General features: G+C 41.4%; 1 protein-coding gene across 3 annotated transcripts in view; it reads right to left on the bottom strand.

The window, feature by feature from the left end:
• Positions 1-26948, bottom strand: part of ANKS1B (ankyrin repeat and sterile alpha motif domain containing 1B) — a 736922-nt gene that overhangs the window by 316361 nt on the left and 393613 nt on the right. Inside the window, exons 15-16 of one of the 3 annotated variants that reach the window (XM_067559741.1) lie at positions 9279-9864; positions 4345-4417 (exon numbers count right to left, since the gene is read on the bottom strand). In XM_067559741.1, the coding sequence (XP_067415842.1) occupies positions 4345-4417; positions 9279-9864 (659 nt within the window). The remainder of the gene's footprint in view (positions 1-4344; positions 4418-9278; positions 9865-26948) is intronic. The other 2 variants (XM_067559742.1, XM_067559740.1) reach the window with 2 other exon arrangements.

Raw genomic sequence — 26948 nt, 5'->3', positions numbered from 1 at the left:
AAATGAAGTGTGACATTTCATATTATGTTTCAGAATGTGTATTATTTGAATTTTTATTGATTGCTAAATTAAATTAGAAAACTGACATTTCCTGAAAAATTATCTAAATAATTTATGCAGTTTCAAACAAATGAGCTCAACATTCACAGAAATCTTTCCAGTTTATACAGTGAACTCTAATAGTAATTCACCATTTTCAGTCTATAGCTCTGTAACTCTCTTACAAAGACATTTAAATAAAACTAACAGAAGATTTGCTATATCTATGACATTTAGAAAACTGATTAAGTATTTAATATATGAGATTATATAAAATAATAATTCTCACTTATTACATTATTTTTTCTGTATAAATATATGTTTGAGCCTCATGAATGGTTGAGCTGAGTGCTGTGCAGGATGTGGCAGGGAGAGAGAAAAGACAAAGATGGCTTTCTTCTACCTTTGTGCATGACTTGAATTTGGGTGAGTGCCCTAACTACCAAGCTGTAGAGTCATTCCCACACTATCCATGGGTCAAAAATGTAGAAGGGAGGCAGTAGAAGGGAGCAGCTGCCTGTTCTGTAAATCCTTTACTTTGCTCGTCAAAACACCTTAAAATCTAAATTAATTTTTTTGAGTCAAAACAAAACATTTAATTTTGACATTACTGAAAAGTTTTGACTTTTTCAGTTCAGCTGGAATATCCGGCAAACTCGACATGAATTTGCAAATATTTTCAGTCAGCCTGAAACTGCATTGTTTGGTGAATAAACTGTCCAAAAATTTTCACCCAGTTCTAATGATTTATTATTCATATTACTGTAGTGCCTAGAAGCCCTAGGCATGGACCAGGACTTTGTTGTGATCAGTGCTATACAACACAGAGCAAAGAGACAGTCCAAAATTGAAGATACTGCTAGCATTCAAATAATTTAACCCAATCTCATTCAGATATAATAGTTTAAAAATATTTAATTAGATCAAGCATATGCATTATATATGTCTTGGAAATGTTAGAGTATGTAGTAAGAATTGTTTATTTAATACCACAGTGAGATCTTGTACTTCTTTATATGCTTTATGGATATACAGGATGACTCTGTGATGAGTTTCTCCCTGCTAAACTAGATTTTCCCCCTCTATTCATTTTTTAGATGGCATGCTCCCCTCATGCCTTTTTTAAAGCATGACAGTAAAAGCCAGCTGTTTGATTTAAGAGTAATTTCTGTCTTGTACACTGATATTTCTTGGAAAAGGCGCTATTATTACAGCCCTTTAGGATTCAGGTAAATCAAGCAATGTTCTTTCTGTGTATGTGTTTTAAAAAGCATAACTTATCTAGCTGTAGTCTTTTTCAAACTGAGTATAAAATGAAAGATGAATTCAAACTGGAACAGGTGTAGAAAAGGGCTTCTAGCATTGTCCGAGGAATGGAAAACCTACCTTATGAAAGGAGAATTAAAAAGCTGGACTTGTTTAGCCTAACCAAAAGAAGATTGAGGGGAGAGATGATTACTTTCTATAAATATACCAGAGGGATAAATACCAGGCAGGGAGAGGAGTTATTTAAGTTAAGTACCAATGTTGACACAAGAACAAATGGATATAAACCGGCCATCAGCATGTTTAATTAGATTAAGATTTCTAAGTATCAGAGGAGTGAAGTTCTGGAACAGCCTTCCAAGAGGAGGAGTGGGGTCAAAAAACCTAACGGTTTTCAAGAGTGAGTTTGATAAGTTTATGGAGGGGATGGTATGAGACTGCCTACAGTGGCATGTAGCCAATCTGTGACTGCTAGCAGCAAATATCCCTAAGGCCTGGTGATGGAACACTAGATGGGGAAGGGTCTAAGTTACTACAAAGAATTCTTTCCCAAGTGGGTGGCTGTTGGGTCTTGCTGAAATGCTCAGGGTCCAACTGACCAACCATATTTAGGGTTGGGAAGGATTTTTCCCCCTTGTCAGAGTGGCAGAAACCCTGGTTTTTTGTTTTGTTTTTGGGTTTTTTTTGCATTCCTCTGCAGCATGGGGCACGGGTCACTTGAAGGTTTAGACTAGAGTACATGGTGGATTCTCTGTAACTTGAAGTCTTTAAGTCATTAGTTCATGACTTCAGTAACTCAGTTAGAGATTATGGGTCTATTACAGGAATGGGTGGGTGGCCTGTAATATGTAGGTGGTCATTCTAAATGACCATGATGGTTCCTTCTGTCTTTAACGTCTGAGAGTCTAAATTCTCACAAAACAGAACATTCTTTGATGTCATCTATCACGGAATACAATGCACTCATGATGGAACTAAATTTATCCCTTAGAATTTAAGTATTGTTTGACATATATTTGAGGGACTTTTACTATACAATATAATGTTTCTGATATTGCATTGGGTTTCCTCTCATTCACTAGCTAGATTGCAGTTGGCTGGAGCTAGAGATGATATAAAGGAATGCAGCCAGCTCTAAAATAAACTGGCACTCCTTTAAAAAGAGCTTTGTTTGCATTAAATATGATTAGATTAGAAAAATATGGTCTTGCTTTGTTCATTTGTATACTTCTGATTCTTCACTGATGGTGGAATTATATAATGGAACTCAACTGAACATACACTTATAAAGAAAAGGTGGTAGAGGAAAAGCTGGGTTGTCAGCCAGCTGCAAACTCAAGAGAAGGAAGTTGAGAACCACAGAGGCTCTTTTGGAACAGAAGAATGAAGAACACAGTAAATTTCTGGCCAATGGAAAGGACTGGAGAACCAAATGTCACATGTGAGTGTCAGGAAAAAGAGTATGGAACATAGTGGCTACAGATAAGGCAGAAAGCACATGTGCAGATGTCTAGAATTGTTGGGATGCTTACCTGATACAGTTTTAAAAAAATCACAGGGAAAATGAATGTCTGAACACAAGAAGTAATGGGGGCCTATCTGCATGTAACTAAGCTAGGTAACTGTGTGTGCCTGTTAGTGTTTATTTGTTGTCCCGTTTCCCTAGCCCACACCTTTTTCTTGTGTGTCTTCATATTGAGGCTCTGATTTTGTTTGAGGTCTCAGAGTGCTACCATAGTTCAAAATAATAACAATCATTGTCATCCTGGATTAGGATGGCCAGATATCCCAATTTTATAGGGACAGTCCTGATATTCGGGGCTTCATCTTATATAGGAGCCTATTACCTCCACCCCAGTCCTGATTTTTCACACTTGCTATCTGGTCACCCTATCCTGGCTGGACAGGTCTTACCATGGCTTAAGGAAGGATTACCTGTCTAGAGAGCCTCTTCCCATAACTCTACTAAAGAGCATTACAAATTCCAGAAAGTCAGCACAACATGGCTGCTATTTTTCAGTCTCTCTTAATTTCACTCTCTTGAGTTTTTCCACCATTCTGCTCATTCTCTTCCACAAACAAATCTGCATGTGTCTTGTACTTTTTTATAACCATATTTGCATTCAAGTCTGTTATTTCCCCCAATTTTTCCAGATTTCCTTTTTACTGACTAGCAATTATTTCTGCCTAATCGATAAGATGCATAGTCTTCTCTAGGACAGACACCAGTATTGCTCTGTGAAAAAGCTAGCTAACGGAATACTCTGTTTTATACTACCTAAATGATAAAATGCATAATCCCTGCCCAATACAGGCATGTGTTACTCCATGGAAGAACTAGCAGGGATTTTCCAATAGTGGTGTGACATGATACCCTTTCTCAAAGAGCAAGTTACTCACCATTCAACTCTTTCTTTCACCTGCATTGGGAGTTGAAATGGTAAAATAATTTCTAAAATCTGATCTCTCAGCACAGCAAAATAGATTTATTCTGACATGCCAATATGCTAGCTATGACTTAGACACCTCAGGTTTGCCTATACTAGGTATAGATTGAAAAATTTTCTACCATTGCTACTGCCCGTCTCTGACTGTCAGCACTATTTTCAGCAGTGTCAAGGAATTGCTCCAAGCAAAGACAACATAGTGCTTAAAACAGTGTCAGCAGCTGGTAGGCTGCCTACACTAGGAATCCCAACATTGCTAGCAAAGACTCATCTGAATGAGTTTTAAAATTTTTCCCTATTGAAGACAACGTTTTGTTACAGAAATATTTGCAGAACTTTTTCTCTGCTAAGGTAACAAAACAACATTAATGATTTCAATATGCCATTTATAGTAATGATTGTGGAATAGCTGGCATACTGCATCTATAAAAGTGAATGAAACTAATTCTGTCCACTGGTATTAAAATAAATATGAGATGATTTCAACATATTGAGTTTCTTAGCAGAATTCTATCACCAATTTTGCTATGTATCCTAAAAGCCAACTAATCAAGTAATATTTAGAAAAGAAAATTAAGGTTTTCTTTCTTACTTGCAGAATCATCATTCATCTCTTCTAGCCCAGTGCTAATTCCAGCATCTATGGAACTCATTATTTTATCAATCTGAAAGAGAAAAAGCAGGAAAAATATCCATTAAACTCATCTATTATATTTATAATAATTTTTCAAGCACAGAAACTAGGGCATTGTTATAAAAACAATAATACAATCAAGAAGATCACAAAGAAAAATGTAAAGGCCAACTTCTTCACAGTTTAATTTTTATTTTTCCTAGTTCTTTTCCTATTCACAAACTCCAATTCACATATAACCGTATCAGTACATTTTCAACTACTTTATCATACTTTAGATGTGTGTAATAAGGAAGAAAAAGTTAAGATATATAAAATGGTGACAAATCTATTTAGCTTAACAAATAGAAGGTTAAAGGGTGAATTGATCACAGTTTATAAGTACCTATATGGAGAACAAAACTTTGATAATAGACTTGTCAGTGTACCAGACAAAGGTATTATAAGATCCGATGGCTGGAAGTTGAAGCTAGACAAATTCACACTGGAAATAAGGTGCAAATTTTGGGCAGTGAGAGTAATTAACCATTTGGATCAAACTTTCTAAGATGGATTCTCCATCATTAGCAATTTTGAAGTCAAGGTTGGATGTTTTGCTAAAAAATACGTTCTAATTTATTAAGGAATTAATTCAGGGAAGTTTTATGGCCTGTGTTATACAGGAGGTCAAGCTAGATGAACACAATAGTCCCATTTGTCTCTGACATGGGAACTTAATTTATAGGCTGCAATAAGGCACTGATTTGTTTGATGATATTTGTAAGCCATTAGTGGACTACATAAACAGCAATGTTAATTGTTCGCCAAGGTCACCCACTCTAGGCTCCTGGTTCCTCAGCTGTCACCTCTTTTGGATAGAGACCTGCCTCTCTCTCTCCCACCTGACTGGGATTTTTCCAGACTGCACAGTTCCCTAACTACATTGTGATATTCTTAGCAAGTCAGAATGCCTAAACAGACCAGAATCTATGCTTTGATTTCTCTCTGGAGGCTAATGAATACTAATTGCCAGGAGTTATAAGTCAACACATGGCCCTGTATAAAGAAGCACATTTATTCTTAAAGTAAAAAGTATTATAGAAAAAACATATAAAAGGAATAAAAAAATCCCTGGCCCACAGTGATACATAAACTTAATACAGTAAGATCTCCCAGATATATTGCAGGAAATTGCAATATCTGGATAGAGATATTGGTTTGGGTTATAAAGTACTACTTCACTTGTTTATTTAAAATTGTAGGGTAATTTTCTAAATCCCCTATTTTTTTGTTTTACACCCCCCCCCCCCCCAAGCCTACTGAATAGATGGAAAATATAATTGTGCCTACAATGGAGTGATAAAGATTGTGAAGCCATATTGCATTCCTCTCAAGATGCATTTGCACATTTGTTAATTTGTAAGTTTTCACTAGGTGCATAGATTCCAAGGACAGAGGGACCACTGTCATCTGGTCTGACCTCCTGTGTAACATAAGCTAGCCAGAGAACTGCCCCAAAATAATTCGTGGAACATAGCATTTAGGAAAAAAATCCAATTTTGATTTAAAAATTGCCAGTAATGTAGAATCCACCATAATTCTTGGTAAACTGTTCCACTGATTAATTAATCTCACTATTATGAAAATTATGCCTTATTTTCAGTTCAATTTGTGTAGCTTCAGCTTCCAGCCATTAGATCATTTCATACCTCTCTGTTAGACTGAAGAGCCCATTATTAAATATTTGTTCCCAGTGATAGTACCTATAGTCTGTAATAATCTTCTCTTTGTTAAACTAAATAGACTGAGCTCCTTGTGTCTATTACTATAAGGCACGCTCTTTAATCCTTTAACGATTCTCATGACTCTTTTCTGAACCCTCTCCAATTTATCAAAATCCTTACTGAATTGTGGGCATCAGAACTGGACACAGTATTCCAGCAGCAGTCACACCAGTGCTAAACACAACAGTAAAATAACCTCTCTGCTCCTATGTGAGATTCCCCTATTTATGCATCCAATGATCAGATTAGCTCTTTTGGCCACAGCATTGCACTGGGAGTTCATGTTCAGCTGATTATCAACCACAACCTCAAAATCTTCTTTTAAAGATGCTGCTTCCCAGGATAGAATTCCTCATCCTATAAGAATGGGCTACATTCTTTGTTCCTACATGTATACATTTAGAGGTATTAAAACACTCCTTGTTTGCTTGCATCCAATTTACCAAGCAATCCAGATCACTACGCATTAGTGACCTGTCTTTATTTTTTACCACCCCCAATTTTTGTGTCATCTGCAAACTTTATCAGTGATAATTTTATATTTTCTTTCACGTCATTGATAAAAATGTTAAATGGCATAGAGCCAAGAACCAATCTTCACTAGAAACAAACCCACTCAATGACATTTTGAGACCTATCAGTTAGCCAACTTTTAATCCATTTAGTGTGTTCCATGTTAATTTTATATGGTTGTAATGTCGTGTAGCACCAAGTCAAACCCCTTACAGAAGAATAAGTATATTATATCAACATTACCAATCACACTTGTAATCTCCTTAAAAAATAGATATCATGTTAGTTTGACAGCATCTATTTTTCATAAACACATGTTGGTTGGCATTAACTATATTACGTCCTTGAATTCTTTATTAATTCAATCCTGTTTCAGCTGCTCCGTTATCTTTCCCAGGGTTGATGTCAGACTGACAGGTCTACAATTACCCAGGTCATCCCTTTCACCCTTTTTAATATTAGAGCTACTGCACTTAATGCAATTTCCTGCCTCACCCCTCTCCCCTCCCCACAAGAATGACCATAAAACAAAAAAGTGGATGCAAGGGCTGGCATGGTACAATAAGTGAGAAAACATGATGACAATAAATAAAAGTATTTGGAAACAGAACAAGGATTTGTTTGTTTGTTCTTTTTTTAATGTTAGGAAAGGGGAGTTCTACTTTTTCCTATGTGAGAATGACCAATGACAGGAGAAAAATCAAAGATATGATATAAAAATCCCAGAATCTGCAATTTTAGGACCACTACACAATTTTTGGTAATTACATTTTCTTTATTTTTAAAGGGTCAAATTTTGATCTCAGTAACTTCATGATTTCCCTAATATGTATACCAGTGATTGAGACTGTAATGTGACTTTAAGCATCTTCATTTAGAAGATACAGCCTTCATAATTCAAACCACCTTGTTAGTGCCCTATTAAATCAGTTGTAAAAGTGATCTGCAATAACATTTTTAAAAATTGAGTTTTTTTCTGTGACAAGAGGGGGGTCTGAAAGTTTTAGGGTTCTTTCAATTTTTTATGGCTTTTTAATTTTTTTTAGTACCCTGGAGCTTGTCTCCACTGGAGGGTTATGCACTCGTGTAGCTAATCTGAGGAAGCTCACGTATTAGCATTAGTGTGCAAACTGGGAGGGTAGATGATTGCAGTGCACTGGTGTAAAAAATGACCTGCACCAGAAAATGGCTTAGCTCAGTTTCAAACCCAGGTGCATAAAACAAACAAATCCTGAATGTTAGACAAGACTTTAGAATATCAGTTTTTATTGTCCCTGGTTATCGTCCTCCTTGCTAAAGGAGATAATAGAGGTTTCTGAGGGTATGCACTGTTAGCTTTTACATCTTAATTGAAAAGAGGTGGTGGCATAGCTTTAACTAAAATGTTCTCTCTCTATAATGTTAGTCAGTCATTGATGTCAAATAGGTGGTAACATTTTTTTAAAAATAATTTTGAAACAGAGTCTAAAAGGCCTTCCCCTCTCAACTGCTTAGTTTTCTCCCTCTCATCTCTTGTGATATCACTTTATTAGGCATTAGAGAATCTTCCAGGAAAGACAGGACATGAATTTCTAATTTTGAAGAACAAGCTTTAAAAAATAAACCAAACCAACCCAAAAACTAAAACCAAAAAGCTCTCCACACCTTTCATGATTTCTTTATATGTCATAAAATGGGGGTTTGTGTGTTTGGGGAGAGATACTCCTCTTTTGTAGCTTACCTTTAAAGAAAGATGACTGCAGCTATACAACAGTTTCAAAATTTCAAACTCTTTCCCCCTCCCACCTAATTCACCTCAATATGATGGGAACTTCTGTGTCTACTGGGGACAATTTACATGCTTAACAATTTAGCACAGCAGAAAGGAAAAAACTCAATTAGAATAAAGGTGCTATAATAATACTGAAAATTTTAAATCAAATTTTGAAACTACAGAAAAATATCCTTCAAGCGCAGCACGAAAGCAACATTAACAGTTGCTCACATCCCAGATCAAAATAGCCCCAGACACAGATTCCCTTCAAACACCCACACATTCCTGCAAGGATCAGGAACATACGAAGTGCTGTGTACAAGAGCTATTGCCAGTCAGAGGATGTTATAGATCAAGGGCTTATGGAAACTCAACAGTTTTTGTTCCACCTAAAAAAAAAGGAGCTACAGATTTTTCATATCTGCCATTTTCTGTTGTCCCTTGTGGGCATTAAATGGTGTCCTAAAGAGGCTACTTGAAATAATCACCAAGCATGGAAATAATGAGCAGTAGCAGCAATATGAAGATATTTTATCAGGTATAATCTCCTGTAGTGAAGTGGTTTAGTAGGATATAATATGAGCTGTCTTCTGATCACAGAAAGCTACATGATTACTTCTGGTTGACTTCAATCCCTATGGAAACAATAGACTCTACTAAGTGTCTGGCATTGTGAGCAAAAGTGCATTCCGTTTTGTCTTAGCTGTCAAGACACTATGCATTACCCCATGATATACCTTGCCTGAGGATTTGCAATTGGGCATATTCACTTTGTAATTTCTTCCCCCTGTGACTTTGTAAAGAGAATAGTTTCTTCACAATTGTATAGCATTTGTTTGTGTGTAAAGTGACCAAAGACTTACTTCTTCCCATTCTGAAGTGAAGGATGGTGTTCTTTCAGAATTTCCTTTAGAATTTTGTTGGCTTGGTGTGGGTTCACTCCAGTTGCTTCTTGCTTTTTTCCCATTAGGTGGATAGGAGATGAGATTAGAGTCAGACTTCGAAACATTTTTGGATAAATGCATTTCAAGCAGTGTCTTTGGCAAAGATCGTATCCTCCCAAGTGTGCATGCTCGCTCCACAAATCCCCCAGTAGTAATAACCCATTGCTCGCCTATTCTTGTTCTTGTGCCAACCAATGTATGATTTTCTAATGGATTAATTTTAGTATGAAATATGGTTCTGTTTACAATTGGTGGTTTTTTTTTCTTAGCTGGAGCATCAGGGTTGTTCTTCTGCTGTAGCTGTCTCTGTTGTACTGTGTTCTTGTTTAAACTGCTTTCCTGTGGATCGCTGCAATGGTTTGCTTTACTATATAGTTGAAGTGGATTTTCAGGTGGGTCACATGCAGGTGAAGATCCATGAAGCAGACCAGCAAATTGTTCAGCAGGATGTCCTTTGGGAAGCTTGTTTTCAGTGGATGTTTCTTGCTGACAAAGATTCTCTGCAAAATAGCAAGTGTTTTTTCTGTTTAAATTTTCATCAAATACCTTTAAAAAACCATACTGATTTTAACACAGGAATATCTTTGGTATGCTCTTTGGTTCTTAAATATGTATGGAAACAGAAGCTTGATATTTCCTATTATAGCAGTTATGCACTGGTTTACTGTTAATCTTTTAAAAAGTTGCACTTTCTTTTTCTCTTGATAAATTTGACTAATTTGCTGGGTTTAGTTGGAAAATAAACACAAGCACCTTAGGAGTGCTGAAAATAAGAGCTAGTAGAAAGAGGATTGTTAAGGTACTACTAGTCATTTTTACCTGTTAACATGATGGTGACTATAAGTTTACTGTTGAGAAGAAATAGCTATAAACTATACAATCTGGTATAAACTAAAATAGCTGCGTAAACTTTTGGTGGTAAAATTCATGTGCAATTATCATTGAATGAAATATTGTATCATCAATAATTATTCTTTCTACAGCCAGTTTATATCTATACTAGGATTCCTTTTTCCTGACAACAGCTAAAGAACAGTTCCAGATTTAGTTTTTATTTCTTACAATTTGCAAGAAGAGTTTCAAAATAACAGCAACCATTGTAAAAAAAGAATAGGAAATCAAATACATTTTATTGTCTCCAAAATATCCCATGTCTCTTCTCTTTTAACAACAATAGTTTTCGGTATTATTTAGTACAAAACACACTTTTTTTAGCAATCACTATGAATGTATTTGCCCTTGTAAACCTGTATCTACACAGGCCAAGAGAAAGGACTGAGGGTTTCTTCACACAAAAAAGTTGTACTGCTTTCATTATACTGATAAAGTAAAAGCAGTACAATTCCCTTAGTATGGATGCAGTTATAGTGGTGTAAAGATGTGCCTTATTATTCCTGGTGCCTTTATATCAGTATAACTGTGGCTACACTAGGGTTATACCTGTATAACTATTTCAGTTAAAAAACAAACCAATATCACACCCCTAACTGAAATAATTATATCAGCATAATAACGGTACATAAAAACTTTTAAAGTCAGTTTGATTTTGCATGCAGCAGGGCTATTGGAAGAAATACCATATATATCAAGATATCATAAATTGCAGGAAAGTTGATCAGTTTCCTCCCATTTGGTAAAACTTGTCATAGACCATGGTTCTCAAACTATAGTCCATAAAACCCTCCTTGATGGTCCATAAAATGAAACAAAATCTGAGAAACAAACAGTGGGAGATCTAGAGAGTTGGGAGAGGAGATTGAATGCAAGAAGCCCTCTTCTCTCACTAGTCAATTGTCTGAAAAAGTTGGAGAACTACTCCTCCAAGCACATTGCTCACCACTATTGCAAAATACTTAGCAGAGCTAAAGGAATGTAATAGCCTGTTAAATAAAAACTACTTATCTCCTTTGAAAAACAGAGCCCTAAAATATATCTGTTAGGCAGACCTGAGCATTTTGAAACAGAGAAGGTGTAGGATGTTATGGCAAAGGAGACGATGTGGGATGTGATAGAGTTTGAAGAATCAATGACATCAGGAAGGCTGTTTTATTTTCTATTGACTTTTGAAATTTGCTGGGTGAGTTCTGTCAGGGCATCACTTGGAGGGTAAATTCGGAAGGCAGCAGTTGTATACGAGCTGACTTACCTGACTCTACTTAGAAAGCAGGAACACTGTTACTGTGCACCTAACAACCATGACTGTGAGATCTCTCTTTCTGGTTGTGTGTCTAATGTACTTAGAAGTGTTAGTTGATAGCTTGCCTTTTCTTTTTCTGGGCATTTTCCTTTCTATAGTGTGCTCAAAATAATAGTTTGTTATATGTAAGAAACAATTTGTTGTATACAATCCTTTCTTTTCCCAGTTCCAGTTGCACACAGAATATTCTCTAAGTAAATGCAATATATATATTTGCTTGGTTTTATTGCTGCTAACTCTCTGTGGGTTCTTAGTGTAAGACATCTAGGTGTAAGTAATCTGGCCTAGCAGTCACATCCGGGCTGGGATCTGCACGTTAAGGATCTGCAGTGAGCAAGGATTGGAGGAATCGCTAGAACTGAGATCAATAAGCAAAAGTCAGGGTCAAAGTCAGGCTGGGATAGGAGACTAGAGATCAAAGGTTCCAGGCTGGAAGAAGAAGGCAGGAATCAAGATCAGAGACAGGCCAGGATCAGAAGCCAGAAATCAGGAGACAATGTGAGGTCTGGAGTTGCAGCAGGCCCAAAGTCTGTATGGTATGGTTGCCCAGACAACTTCCTGAGGCACCCCCTCCAAATAAATAGGGCAGTTGGCCAATCAGAAGGTCACACAGGGTACCATCACTCTGGCTCTCTTGGACGGTACTTCCTGTGGAGACTACTCTCCATACTGCTCCCTGTCTGTGGCTCTGCATGGCCACCTAGTAGCACTGCGGGACCACCAGTGGTCCCAAGCTCTGCAGACTAAGGTTCTAGTCCCCAGATCCTTATATGACCTCCCTCTTCAGAGGCATCCTTCCTCCAGGTGGGTACTGGACCTGGTTTATCTGTGTGGACTAGATGAAACCTTTTCACCAGGTCAGGAACACAGACTTGGGTAGGGGGCTCCCAGGAGTGTTCTTTAGGACCATAGCCTTCCCAATCAGTTAGGTAGTACAGTCTGCCACTCAGCAGTTTAGAGCCAAGCATAGTATGGACTATTTATTCCTCATGTCAATGGACCTGGATTGGCGGGGTATTTGTTGAGACTGATTGGGAAAAGAGTCCTCTGTATAAAGCTTCAGCAGCGATACATGGAAAATAGGATGCATCTTAAGAGATCGAGGGAGCTGCCATTTGAAGGTGACGGGTTAGATTTGCTGACAAATCCACAAGGTTCCAAGGAACTGGTGGTCTAACTTGCAAGATGTCCCATTTGTATGGAGGTATTTTGCTGCAAGCCAGACCTTTTGGCCTACTATGGGAGCTGGGCCTTCCTGGTGTCGATGGTCTATGTACTGCTTATAGTCTCTTTTTTTTTACCTTTTTTTCACCTTTGAGCAGGTCTTGGCCCTGGCTCTCTCTAGAATGAGAGTAGTGGTGAAAGCAGCTTTGAGCTGTTTGAAAGCATGGTGAGATTTGGATGTCCAAACAAATTTTGCAGCATTGCAGAGAAGGTTGGTCATGGAGACTATTTGTCCTGAGAAGCCTGGAATGAATGGTTGGTAAAAATTCACAAAGCCTATGAAGCGCTGTAACTCCCATCTGGACCTGGGCATGGCCCATCTGCAACCAGCCTCCACCTTCTGGAGGTCCATCTTGATGCCTTCTGGGGAAAAGATGTAACTTAAGAATTCTATCCATAGTCTTTCCAGAATGGAATGAACATGGTAATGATGGTGCTCAGAATTATCTGAAAACACAAGTTTGTCATCAACATAGCTAATTACAAACTGGTCCAGGATGTCTATAAATGATTCTGTAACATTATTCATGAAGTGTTGAATGGTCACAGGAGCACTGGTTAGCCCAAATGGCATTACTCAATAGTCAAAGGTTCGAAAAGCAGTCTTCCATTCATCTCCTACCCTGGGGCACATTAAGTTATAAGTGTCCCTGAGGTCCAGTTTGGTGAAAATTCTGGCAGACCGAACACTATCTAGTAATTCCAAGATGATGCAGAGAGGATACTTGTTTCAGACAGCCACCTGGTTTAGAGCCCGATAGTCTACACAGAGGCATAGCGTTTTGTCCCTTTTCTTCACTAAAAGGACTGGAGCCCCTGCTGCGGAGGCTGAATGTCAGCTGAAGTCCGAGGTCAGGTTTTCCTGGATGTATGCATAAAGGGCTGACAATTTGGGCTCAGACATTGCATAGATCCATCCATAAGGTACCTTCGCCCTCGGTTGCAGATCTATGGGGCATTCATAGTCCCGGTACAGAGGTAGAGTGTCTGCGTTCTTTTTTCTAAAACATCCACATAATCCCCCATACTTTTCAGGGAGATGGGGACTCAGATTTGGAATGACTTCTTCTGTCTGGCTGCCTCCATCTGGTATTCCCCAACGGTGCTGTTGCTTCCGATCGGCTGCAGGAGTCCAAAACTAGGGCATTGGGGCCGATTGCATGCAGGCAGACACTTGGGCAGCATTCAGAACGGAAGCTGATCCTTTTTTCTTGCCAGGAGATGCAAAGGTCTTGCTGCTCAGCCAGGTGATGCTAAGAATTCAGGGGAAATGTGGAGAATACATCACAGTAAACTGTAGCACTTTCCGACAGCCCTGGATTATGGCCTCTAGGAGCATTGTTTCCTGCATCACTGGCCCGAAGGACAGGAGAGACACATCTATCATTTCTATGAGAACTGATGTGGGAGTGGGATTTATACAGAGGGGAACTTGTAGCACTCGAGCAGCTTTGGCATCTATGTTCAGTAGTTCTGGAATCAATCAGAGCCATTGGGAGGGGAATCAGCATGGCTCCATCCATGATACATAACTCTATTCATACTTGAAAGTGTTGGGAAGACTATGTGTCCTAGATTGGGTTTCTCTCAAGGGCTTGGAGTAGCTCCGGAGCATATTGCCATGGCAGTGCCATGGTGGTGCCCAGGCCAGCCCCCCAAATATCCTGGGCTCACTCGTTTCCCCAGTTCTTTGCAGGTTGAGGTCCATAATGGGCACAAGGCAAGGGCATGTCCTGGTGCTGTGCAATAAAAAAAAACCCTAGATTATTGTGCTGTCACCATTCCTTTTCTTGCAAGGTCTAGAGTTGATAGCCCAGATCCAACCTCCATCAGTTCATGGTTGGGCCCTGAGTTTTCAGTGTGGGTGAAGCAGTGGCTGGGTGACCTTTCTCTCCTCCTTTTGCTCATGCAGCCAGTTGTCAGTGCGGATAGAGAGTCAATAAGTGCATCCAAATGGGTCAAGCTTCCAATATGGGCTAGTTCATCCTTCACTTCCTCACTAAGTCCATACTGAAAATGATGCAGTTGGGATGCCTCGTTCCACTCAATGTCAGCTGCAAGTCACCGGAACAGGGCAGCATATGAGGCAGCTGGCCCTTGCCCTTGCTGGAGCCTTTGTAGTGCAGCTTCCACTGAGCAAGTGCAATGACTGTCATCAAAAATTGCAGAAAATGCTTGCAGGAAGACATTCCAGTCCATTAACACTGGGCTGTCCTGCTCTAGCAGGGCAGAAGACCAGTCCAGAACTTCTCTAGAAAGCAAACTGATAACCGTCCCATCCTGGCCTCGTTGGTGGGATGCATTTGAGGGAAGACCAGGAAAAGGAGATAGCATTGGTTCAGAAACCCTTTGAATTTCTGGTGGTTCCCATCAAAATGTTTGGGTAGTGCTTCTGTGGGGCCCTGTTCAGACGGCAGTGGCACAACCCCAGCCTGGAAAATGGAATTCTTTTCCAAGGACCATGCTAGCTGCTTGTGAAGTGTTGTAGAAACTGCGCTACTTGGGACTGCAGCAGATGGTTCTGAGTTTGGAGTTGCAGGACCCACTCCTGCTGATCTGGGGTTTTTTATTGCTGTTTTAATGCTGTTTTTGTGCTTTTTTATTTTGCATTTGAATTTCCATCAAAATAGAGCATAATAGAAATCATAAGTAAAAAAATTAATCATTAATAAATAAATGCATCATTCATCATTTTCTAATGTAATAAAAACTTAACTTACATTTATTCATATTCTTAAATTTTAATTTATGTAATTGCTTGAATAAATGTTTATAGAAATAATGTATCGTCCTGGTTAGCAGAAAGAAGCACCAACTTTTGTGCAAAGGGTATATTTAGTTGCAAATCAACAAGTTTTAATGGTTTCCAACCATTGATAATCAACCTTACTTTAAGAAAATAAGAAATACAAATGCAATTTAAATCAAGGCTTCCTGCTTGCTGATTTAAATCAATCCACCCTGCTTTTTGACTGCTATCGTACATTGAAAAGGTGTTTTCACTGAGTTGTCTCTAGTGAGGCTTAAAGTTTTTTCTTGTTGGCTACAGTTAATTTTAAACCCATCAAGGTATATGAGCAGTTAAAATTGTTCTTTCCAATGTGCTCAATGCCCTAGTTTTCTTAGGTCCCTCTGAAGCTCTTCGGTCTTCACTAGGTATTTTATAACTTTCTTTAATTGTTGTTTCAGTCTATTTAATTAGCACTGAAGTAAGGTCATTGTTTTGTCAGAAGGTTAACACCACCAGCTCAGCCTTCCCTACCCTGGCACAGATGCTCAGAGGAAAATCTATATGAGCGGCTCCTTGGGATACCCAAGAAACAGAATATTTGGAGAAGGCCGAGTGGCTCAGCTGAATCCCACCTGGAGGAATTCTGTTTATGTCAAACTATTTTCTTTTCTTTTTTAACTCTGAAGAAAAAAACCTTGATATAGAGATCTTGCTTATGAAGAGGACATTGTTTTGCTGCTGCTGCAACATTCTGCAAGCTTACAGTCATGAATAATATCTGAAATGCAAAAATACATAGAGGTGTTCATCTTTCAGCATTTCTGATGTCATCACTATTCTTAGGTGCAGCACATCTATTGTCTGCCTATCTGACCGCCTTTGTTATGGAAGTGTCCATAATATTACTGTGTGTGCAGTGCAGGTAATACATTTTAAAATATATTTCCCTTTATAGACATTAAACAATTTTGGTTTGCTATCTCTCACAGCCTCAGATTGCTATTTTGCTGGTATCACTAGAGAATATACAACGAGTTTTCATTTAGACGACAGATTGCAATTCAAACACCTATTTCCACCTGGGTGCAGCACAATACACCTCCTGTGGTTAGAAATGTGGATTTCTGCTGACTACCATTTCCTGTTTACACCACGTGAATAGTGTAATTCCAAATACCTCATCAGACTAACATGACTATTTCTGAATCTCACTCAGAGATTGCAGAATTTATTAAATAAAGTTCAGGAGTATACTAAATTCAAATATATTCTGTGAATTTCCTATTCTGACTTATTATAACTGATTTATTCATACTTGCATCCCAAGAGATGCCCATTTCAAAAGAGAAGTAGACTCAGCAAAAGAGTAGTGCCTATTAATAGGCAAAAAAAGGAAAAATGCTAAAAAATGTAATGGATAAATTATATCTACCAAGTTACATCTTTAACAAGCACTGTTGTTGCCATGGCAAGGGTTTCTAATGTAGAATAAAAATCCGCTGTTAGAGATTTGTGTATAGCTATGGTAACAACCAAATTACGACACCTGTGCTTCTAATTATTCAAATTCTGTTTGTGTTTGATTTGGAAAGATGTTTTTAGCAATATACTCTGCACACATGTAATAGCTATCCAAAACTGTATCCTTAGAACTGAATTCTACATAATCACTCAGTTGACAAAACTGTCAATACAATTTCAGTGATATTAATAGAATGAGCTGCTCTTGTGCTTTCGTACATATTTATGCAAGTTGGAGCCACCTGCTTAGAAGGACGGTAGGCAAACGGCAGCTTGTTTGTCTGATTAAAAAAATGGTTTTGACATACTGGAATACTTTGAGTGTCAATGACATCACTTATATTTTCAGGTAGTATCATTAAATAAGCCACATAAAGTAGCAAATTTCCAGTATTTTAGCTCTGAAATGGAAATGTTCAGCAAAAGCAATAGGACAGCAAACCATTACTTCATATGGCAGACAACAGTGCTTTGAATAAGTGCTAGCTACTTGAAGGCAATGTGGTAGCTGCAGATGTCTTTAAAGAAGTACTTTTTCACTCTGTATTTTTTCACTCTGCTAAATGTTATAGCTAGGTACATTGGACCTGTGTAGGAGATGTAGTAATGTGATTATTAAGCAATTTAGCAAGAACATGGGCTATTGCTTAGACTTGTATTTTCTCTACTGTGAAACTCTAGTCACCAGTAGCAGCACAAATAAGGAGCATCAATGGCCAGCTGTGTTATCTCTCCTTCCTTTCACTTTCCCACTATAAAAAATGGTTACTAATCTTCTGTAACTTGTTCTTCAAGATGTGTTGCTCATGTCCATCCAAGTAGGTGTGTGCGCACCACGTGCAGAGTTTGTCAGAAGGTTTTTCTCCAATGGTACATATAGGGTTGGCTCTAGTGCCCCCTGATGTTGTGCCCTCATGGCGCCCTATATAAGGTCCTGCCAACCCTCCGCCTTTGTTCCTTCTTGCCAGTTGGCTCCAATGGAGGGGCAGGCAGGTGAGTCTTGGAATGGACATGAGCAGCACATCTTGAACAACAGTTACAGAAGGTTAGTAACCATTTTTTCTTTTTCGAGTGCTTGCTCAGGTTGATTCCAAGTAGGTGACTCTCAAGCTAAACCGTAGGAGGAAGGGTCAAAGTTCAACGACCCGTAGATTGAAGCACTGCTCTACCAAAAGTTGCATCGTCTCTGGCATGCTGGGTGATAGCATAGTGAGTGGCGAAAGTGTGACTAGATGACCAGGTCACTGCTCTACAAATGTCCTGGATTGGTACCTGTGCCAGGAATGCTGCAGAGGACACTTGGGCCCTCGTAAAATGGGCCATTATTACAGGGGCAGGCACATTCACCCAGTCATAACAACTGCTGATACACGAAGTGATCCATGACGAAATCCTTTGAGAAGACACAGATAGCCCTTTCATTCTATCTGCTACTGCTACAAAGAGCTGGGTTGTTTTCCTGAAGAGTTTGGTTCTTTTGATGTAAAAGGCCGAGGCACGCCTGACATCCAGCAAATGGAGTCTACGCTCCCAACTTTTAGCATGTGGTTTTGTGTAGAAAACTGGGAGGAGTATGTCCTGGTTATCATGAAACTAGGAAACCACTTTTGGAAGGAAAGCTGGGTGAAAGCGGAGTTGAACTTTATCCTTGAAGAAAGTTGTATAGGACAGTTCTGAAGTGAGTGCCTTAAGTTCCAATAGTCTCCTGGCAGAAGTTATGGGGCTACTTGGAAGGCTACCTTCCAGGATAGTAGAGAAGCTAGCACATTGCTAGGGTTTCAAACGATGGTCCCGTCAGCCTTGAGAGAACAGGGTTGAGGTCCCATTAGGGAACTGGCAAGCACGTAGCTGGGTACAGTCTGTCCAAACTCTTTAGGAAACGCCCAACCAACGGGTTAGCGAAGACCGAGCAACCTGCTACCCTGGGATGGAATGCTGAAATGGCTACCAGGTGGACCTTAATTGATGGCCTCGATAGCTTTTGTTGCTTAAGATATAGCAAACAGTTCAGAATTGGCAGAACTGATGCCAGTGTGGCCTGGGTGTCCTTCTGGGCAGTCCAGACCAAAAACCTCTTCCACTTAGGTAGGTATATGGCTCTAGTGGAGGGTTTCCTACTGACAAGGAGGACCCCCTTAACCAGTTCCGAGCATGCTAGTTTCAAGGGTTTCCGCCATGGAGCATCCATGCTTTGAGGTGTAGTAACTTGAGTTTGGGATGTCGGAAGTTGCCATGCTCCTGAGTAATCACGTCCGGAAGTAGAGGAAGAGTTACTGGAGCGTCCATGGAGAGATCGAGGACCGTGGTGTACCAATGCTGCTGAGGCCAAGCAGGAGCTATCAGAATCATGGCGGACTTTTCCTGCCTGATCTTCAGCAGAACCCTGTGGATGAGTGGGGTAGGTGGGAAGGCATAGGGATGAAGAAGGTGTCCGCAATGGATCCCAAGCTATGATTCTGGAAGGAGCAGAACTGCAGGCACTTCCACTGAGCTTGTGGTGAATAAGTCCATGTGGGGAAACCCCACCGATGGAAGATGTTGCTCAACACATCTGGGCAGATTGACCACTCGTGACTGAGGAAGGACCTGCTGAGGCTGTCTGCCAATGCATTCTGAGCTCCTGGCAAGTATGATGCTTCCAGGTATATTGATCAAGTGATGCAGAAATCCCATAGTCTGAGGGCTTCCTGGCACAGGGGAGAGGAGTAAGCTCGACCCTGGCTGTTTATATAAAACATCGCTGTCATACTGTCTGTCAGGACTGATACTACCTTGCCCTTCAGATGATCTTGGAAGCCTTGGAAAGCCAGGTGCACTGCTCTCAGCTCCCTCATATTGGTGCGAAGTAAGAGCTCTGCCTGGGACCAAGATCTTGGGTCCTGAGTTCCCCTAGCTGAGCTCCCCAACCCACTGCTGAAGTGTCCATCACCAGAATAGTGAGGGCAGGGTGCTCAAAAGGGGGCTCCTGCACATATAGTGTGAAGGTTGCACCACCAGTCTATGGTCTCTAACACCAAAGGGGGGAGCGAAATTACCTTGTCTATGTTGTTCCAGGCTGGATGGTAAACCATGGCTAGCCATACTTGTCGTGGCCTGAGGCGTAGTCTTGCATGTTGAATGACATAAGTTTATGCTGCCATGTGCCCCAGCAGCTTTAGGCAATTCCGAGCCATTGTATTGGGATAACATTTTAAGTCCTCTGTGATGCCCAGAAGAGCCAGAAAATGAGCCTCTGGGAGGGATGCTCTGGTCTGACCAGAATCCAGCACTGCTCCCAATGAATTCTATCCTCTGGGTGGGCGTGAGTGTCAACTTCTGTTCGTTGATCATGAGAACCAACTTGTCGAAGGTAGACCTTATCAGCCTCATGTTCACCTTCACTTGTGCTCTGGTACGTCCCTTGATCAACCAGTCATCAAGGTAAGGATACATTTGTACTCTCCTCTTTCTCAAAAGAGACACAACTATCACCATGCATTTGGTGAATACCCAAGGGGCAGCAAACAGACCGAAGAGCTGGACTGTAAACTGGTAATGAGCTTAACTGACTACAAATTGAAGAAACCTCCTGTGGCCCAGAAAGATTGCTACATGGAAGGTATGCATCTTTCAAGTCGAGGGCAGCATATCAATCACCCGGATCCGGAAAGGGAATGATGGAGGCCAAGAAGACCATTTGGAATCTCAGTTTCTTCATGAATCTGTTGAGATTTCACAGGTCGAGAATGGGACGAAGTCCACCTTTGGCTTTTGGGATTAGGAAATAACAAGAGTAAAAACCCTTTCCCCTTAGCTCCCAAGGGACCTCTTTCACTGCTCTTACTCTTAGAAGAGGTTGCTGAAGAAGTTGCTGAAGAAGTTGCTTGTGAGATGGGTCCCTGAAGAGGGATGAAGAGGGTGGGGGATTGGAAGGTAGGAAAGATGAAAACTGGAGCAAGTATCCCAGTTTTACTGTGCGTAGGACCCACGGATCTAAAGTAGTCTGGGACCACTCAGAGTAGAAGTGGGATACCTGGTCTGAAAATAAAAGGGGGGGGGGTGGATCCGAGATACTGATTGGTATGCCTTCCTGGGGATCACCCTCAAAAGTTTTGCTTGGACCCTGAGCACTACCTCGCTTGTCCAGAGCCCTGGTTAGAAGTTTTTAAGGTCCTCCCTTCTATTGTTTCTACCTCTTCTGTGGTTGGGGTCCTGCCTTGGCTGGCATTGGTAGAATTGAGGCATGGGCTGCATGAAATTTTTCCTCTGGGGTACTGGTTTATGCAAACCCAGGAACTTTAGTGTGGCCTATGAATCTTTCAACCTATGCAGCTTGGAGCCAGTTTGAGATGAAAACAAGGCTGGGCCTCGAACGCTAGGTCCTGAATTGTTAGCTGGTCCTCGTGCAGGAGGCCCAAAGCCTGGAGCCAGGAGCTCTTTCTCACGGCTACCCCTAAAGCCATAGACTGAGCTGCCGCATCTGCTTCCTCTAGGGCTGCCTGAAACAGGGTCTGTGTCACCACTTTACGCATCTTCACCATGGAAATGAATTCAGTCCTCAAATTTGGTGGTACTGACTCTGTGAATTTTTCCATGGACTGCCAGGAATTGAAGGCGTACCTGCTGAGGATGGCCTGTTGATTTGCAATCTGTAGTTGGAGGCCCTCGGTGGAGTACACCTTCCTTCGAAGAGCTCCAACTTCTTGGCATCCTTAGACTTCAGCGTAGGGCCTTGTTGACCTTGCCTCTCATGCTTGTTGGCAGTCACTACCACAAGTGAACCTGGAGAAGGGTGTGTGTAGAAGTACTCATGGTCTTTCAAAGGCACAAAGTACTTTCTTTCTACCTTCTTCACGTAGGAGGTAGAGAGGCAGGTGTTTACCACAAGGACTTTGTGGTCTCTTGGATAGTGTAAATTAGTGGCAGAACAACTATGGAGGGATCCTTCAGGGCCAGAATGTCCACCATAGGGGTCTGCTCCCTCCATGACCTCCTCCGCCTGGAGGCCCATAGTCTGGACCACTCTGCAAAGTAGCTCTTGGTGTGCCCTGTTGTCATCCGGTATAGGTTTGGGCACCGCACCTGCCATGGCTTCGTCAGGAGACAAGAAGCATGACACTTTGAGAGGCATGATCGATGTTTCCTGAACTTCGGCACCAGAAAGATTGTGCGGTGCCAGATCCTCATCCTCACTACCAGGGACGAGGGCAGTTAGAGCCATCCCTGGCGCTGTGAAGTAGGCTTCCGGTAGAGTGGGATGGCTGGGACCTGAAATCTAAGGCAAAGAGGTGTGATCTGCTGGACTGGTGGTACGCCCATGGGGCCCAAAACGGCCACCCAGCAGGCATCTGCCAATGAGGGGGCCATGGCATCGAGAATGGGTGTGCCGCCTCTACCCTCTGGCATCTGCTAGGGTGGAGTCGGCTCCTCCTCAATGAAAATTACTGCGTCTTGGAGTCGAAGGAGAGCTGCTCACTTCTTGGGGACCATGGAGGTGCGATGCATGTGGTGCCTGGGAGCAGTGCTGTGGGGAATGCGACCTCGCCATCATGGTGTGCTTGCCTTTTGATGGCACCGGGTTCTCTCTCAATGTTGGCTCTTGGTCCCAATCCTGTCTTGGTAGAAGTGTGGCAGGGCCATATCCTCAATAAGCTCCCTCAACCTCAAACATTTCGGGTGGAGGGAAGCTGTAACCCCTTCTCTTGTCTGTCTCCCTGTGGGGAGATGGTTAGGCCTGGACTCGATGAACCCCTCTCTGGGGCTGGAGTCAATGGTACCTCTACTGTGGGCTCAGGACTTAGTGACCTGACGTAGGCTGTACCTTGCTGAAGCCCTTGTGTGCTGATGACATTGGCACCAGCAAGTGCCCCCTACCCAACTTTTTCTGCTTCTTGCATGGCACCAGGGAGTGGGAAAGGTACCACATTTTTCCATGTGTCAAATCCTTTGAGGCCAGGGAGGACGCCGGTGCTGGGATTCTCTCATTGCAGAGTCCTGCCTCGGTGCCACTTCCCTCACCGATGACAATGCACTTCACACGGAGGCCAAAATGCAAGATCTCTGGTCCACCGGGCCCTGCTCCATGGGGCGGAGGGCTGATTTCATTAACAGAAATGTGAGTCTCTGGCTCCTTTCCTTCTAGGTCCTGGGGCAGAAGCCTCTACAAATCTTACAAGGATCCCACTGGTGAGACTCTCCTAAGCACTTCAGGCAGGATGAGTGGGGATCGTCCCTGGGCATAGGCTTCTTACAGGACCCGGAGGACTTGAAGTCAGGCATGCCTCGCCCCAAGATGGGGAGGGGGAAACAAAACTGATAAGCGCTATCTATCCCACTCTAAGACTTTACTAACTAATCAACAACTATTTACAACTATTTTACAGGTGCTCCTCGAAGAACAATGGTGAAAATTGCAAAGCAAGAGCAAAGTTCCAGTGACCATCATGGGCAGTAAGAAGAAACGGAAGGGCTCCATAAGGGCGTGACGCCAGGGGTCACTAGACTCGACCCTATGGGGACCATTAGGGGAAAAAACCTTCCAGTGAATCGTGCATACAGTGCGCACACACCTATTTGGAATGGACATGAGGAAGCACTCAAAGAAGAACCAAAGGAACCTGACACCAGTGGCTCCAAAATGCCATATACACAATCATCAATGCCACTGACAGCACAAGCCTTCTGAAGCCCCTAAGTCCCAGAGAGATCACTACAAGATTTTTGGAGCCCCCAATAATTTTTTATTTTTATTTTTTTTGCTCAGTCTCACGTCATGGCATTCACTTTAGCTGCAGAGCACCACATCAGCACCTAATTGGACAACCAAGGACTCCACCATCTAACTACTTACTGGCTCACTAGTGATACCTATCTAATAGTGTTTACTGCCACCCGTTTTCTCTCCTGCCTTATCTTGACCCGTCTCTTTATTCTTCTGGTATGTACCAGTAACCTTTTTCCTCTCTCATGACCATCTCCTCTGCATCACTCACAGCTCTGTTTTTCCTTATTTCTCTGTTTCCCCTGTTCCAAAATGAGTGAAAATTGTTGCAAAATATCATTATGCATTATGCAGAAAGTTAATATACAGTATAGCTGCATCAAGAAGTTCTGTCAGCTTGTCTTGTTTGTGGGAGAGAGAGGCTGGTTGAGTAGGAAGCAGTTATGCTCAGACAGTAGAGATTATTCTTTACTATATAGTGCATCAAAGAATAGCAGTGGAAGAAGAAAAGTCAGTAGCACTTAACAATCAAGCCAATGATGCACATGAGGGTGGACAGTTTGTGCTCCTGGGGCCAAATTCTTCTATGAGGGTCTCCAGTGAAGTCCAATTAATTTGCCCCTTTACTGATAACCCATCATCACAAAACAAATGAAAATATAAAGAGTGAAATGAATGAAGAATAAGTCTTCCTCCAAGTAGGAACAAAGATTATTAACCACTATGGGCAAAATAGAGGTTAAAAACTGATGGTTTTTTTCATATATTGCTATGTTTTAAAGGAAGAGTATGGCTAAGCAGTGTTCCAAAGTCTTTTATCTCGAATGAAAGCCTTGGCTTCTACAAATTCCAGGATAGCTTCAATGAAGGACATGTTCTGATTATCTCAGTTTATCTGCAGACCTATGGACTGAAACAGACTGCATATTTGCCTCAAAGATTCTTCCAAGACTTGTGACTTAGTTTGAATCAGTCAGTTGTCCAGGTATGGGTGCATGTAGATTCCATGATATGTGAGAGATGCTACCACTACTGCCAAGCACTTGGTTAACACTCCTGGTGCTAAAGCAAGGAGAAAGGGTAAATCTTAGTAATGACAGCCCACAGGCAAAAGATTAAGGTATTTAACTGGTCTTGCTTGACTAGAGTATGAAAATACACACTTTTTAGTTTGTAAGTCCAGACCAGTTTCAAAGCAAGAAAAAGTTCAAACTCTACATGCTTTCTGGTTTAACTCTTCAATTTCCTTAAGTTCATCATGAGGCAAAGGTTATTTTTCTTTCCTGAAATAATAAAGTAACTCAGATATAAACAACTCTATCTTCTGTACTGCTCCAAGACTTCTGTCCATTCTATCCTTTATAAGGAATCCACTTCAGATCTGAGCAGTGTTTCCTGAGAGGAATCCTTGAAAAAGGATGAGAGGTGGGTGGAGGGTTGTTTGGAAGGTGGCCAAGAATGTAATTGGATTAAGTGTCTGAACTAAATCATTTTCAACAACTAAAAATCTACGATAATTCCACGCTATGAGCATAAGAAATGGATGAAACAGTTTGCCAAATGAAGGGTGGATGCAACTAGATGGAGGAGGTTTTGGGAATGGCTTGCAATGCCTCTTGGGACCAAAACATTGTTGCAGGGGAGAATGGGATCATGGCTTCGACCTCCTGTGATCCAGTTTCCTCCCTCCCTCTCATGATAAATGGCAAACAACTCATACTTTTTCACACCTTTTTTTGAAAGCGTGACTTAGCCGTGCATTATCAATAGCCCAATAAGCATGGATTCTGCTCAACTATGCACTCTTGTTGTGAGCATTACAAACACCTCACGCCTTACCCTGCAGTATTTCCTGAGCCAAGACAGGAGCCGCCGTCTGGAACATTGCAATGTCATTCAAGCAGCCCAGTTGCAAGCCATATAATAAAACAATGCCTGGTTGCTGCTGGCAGTCACGCAGCAGCTGAACATGATAGAGTGTTGATTCTCATCCCGGGAAACAAGCACTGACTGGTGGGATTGCATTGTTATGCAGCTATGGGATGACAAGCAGTGGCTGCACAGCTTTTGAATGCAGAAGGCCATTTTCCAGGAACTTTGTGCAGAGCTTTACCCAGCCCTGAAGCACAGAAACACTAAAATCAGACCTGCTCTGATAGTGGAGAAGTGAGTGGTGATAGCTCTGTGGAAGTTTGCAATGCCAGACTGCTATCGGTCAGTGGGAATCAATTCGGAGTTGATAAGTCCACCGTGGGAGCTGTTGTGATCCAAATAAGCAGGGCCACTAATCAATTTCTGCTAAGAAGGATAGTGATTCTCGGCAATATGTAGGACATAGTGGATGGTTTTTCTGCAATGGGGTTCTCAAACTTTCTCGTCCAATATGTCCTCCTCATTGTTGTCTGAGGTGGCAGGGCACTCAGATTCCTGAAAGATGTCCATGTTGCATTTGGGGGTGGGGTCGCCAACAAGATTTGCATGCACCTCATTGTAGAAGCTGCATCTCTGTGGTGCAGAACCAGAATGACTGTTTACCTCCATTGTCATCAAGTATGCCTGATGAAGTTCTTTGATTTTTACGCAGCACTGCTGCATGTCCCATGTACAGCCCTTGTCCACCATGCCCATATGATCTTTTCATAGAGTTCTATGTTTCTTCAGCTGGATAAGAGCTGTGCTTGCACAGACTCTTCTTTCAACAGACTGATAAGATCCACCACCTCCTACATACTCCAGGCTGGAGTGCATTTGGGGCGTTGAGTTGTCATAATCAGCTGGGCTAGTGAGCTCTCCATGCTGACCAAACAGAAAATGGGGATTCAAAAGTTCCCTGGGGCTTTAACAAGGAAGTGGCTGTTTCCTATGTATCGGGCTGCTGTGCAGTGGAGTTGAAAACTATCTCTAGAGTGGGCACAGTGGAGCATTGTGGGATACCTCCTGGAGGCCAATTCAGTCGACATACACAATGCTGCATTTCCATTACCTCTCTGTTGACCCATCAACATCAAATTAAGCGCTACACGTCTCATGGAGGTGGAATAATTAAGTTGAGGTTACCGGTGAGTTAGGTCCATGGAAGGGACCTGTTAGTGTAGATACATACATTATTAGATTGAAATAAGGTGGCTTCTGTCGACCTAAATTTGTAGTGTAGACAAGGCTTAAATATCTAAGTGCTTAAGCAATTACTCTTGCATGAGCACATAAAATGGCTGT

Source organism: Emydura macquarii, unplaced genomic scaffold (assembly GCF_026122565.2).
Source record: "Emydura macquarii macquarii isolate MOO-44397 ecotype Brisbane River unplaced genomic scaffold, CSIRO-AGI_Emac_v2 contig_2205, whole genome shotgun sequence".
NCBI lineage: Eukaryota > Metazoa > Chordata > Testudines > Chelidae > Emydura > Emydura macquarii.
Note: the sequence above shows the minus strand (reverse complement) of the source record. Positions and strands in the feature narration are given on the sequence as shown.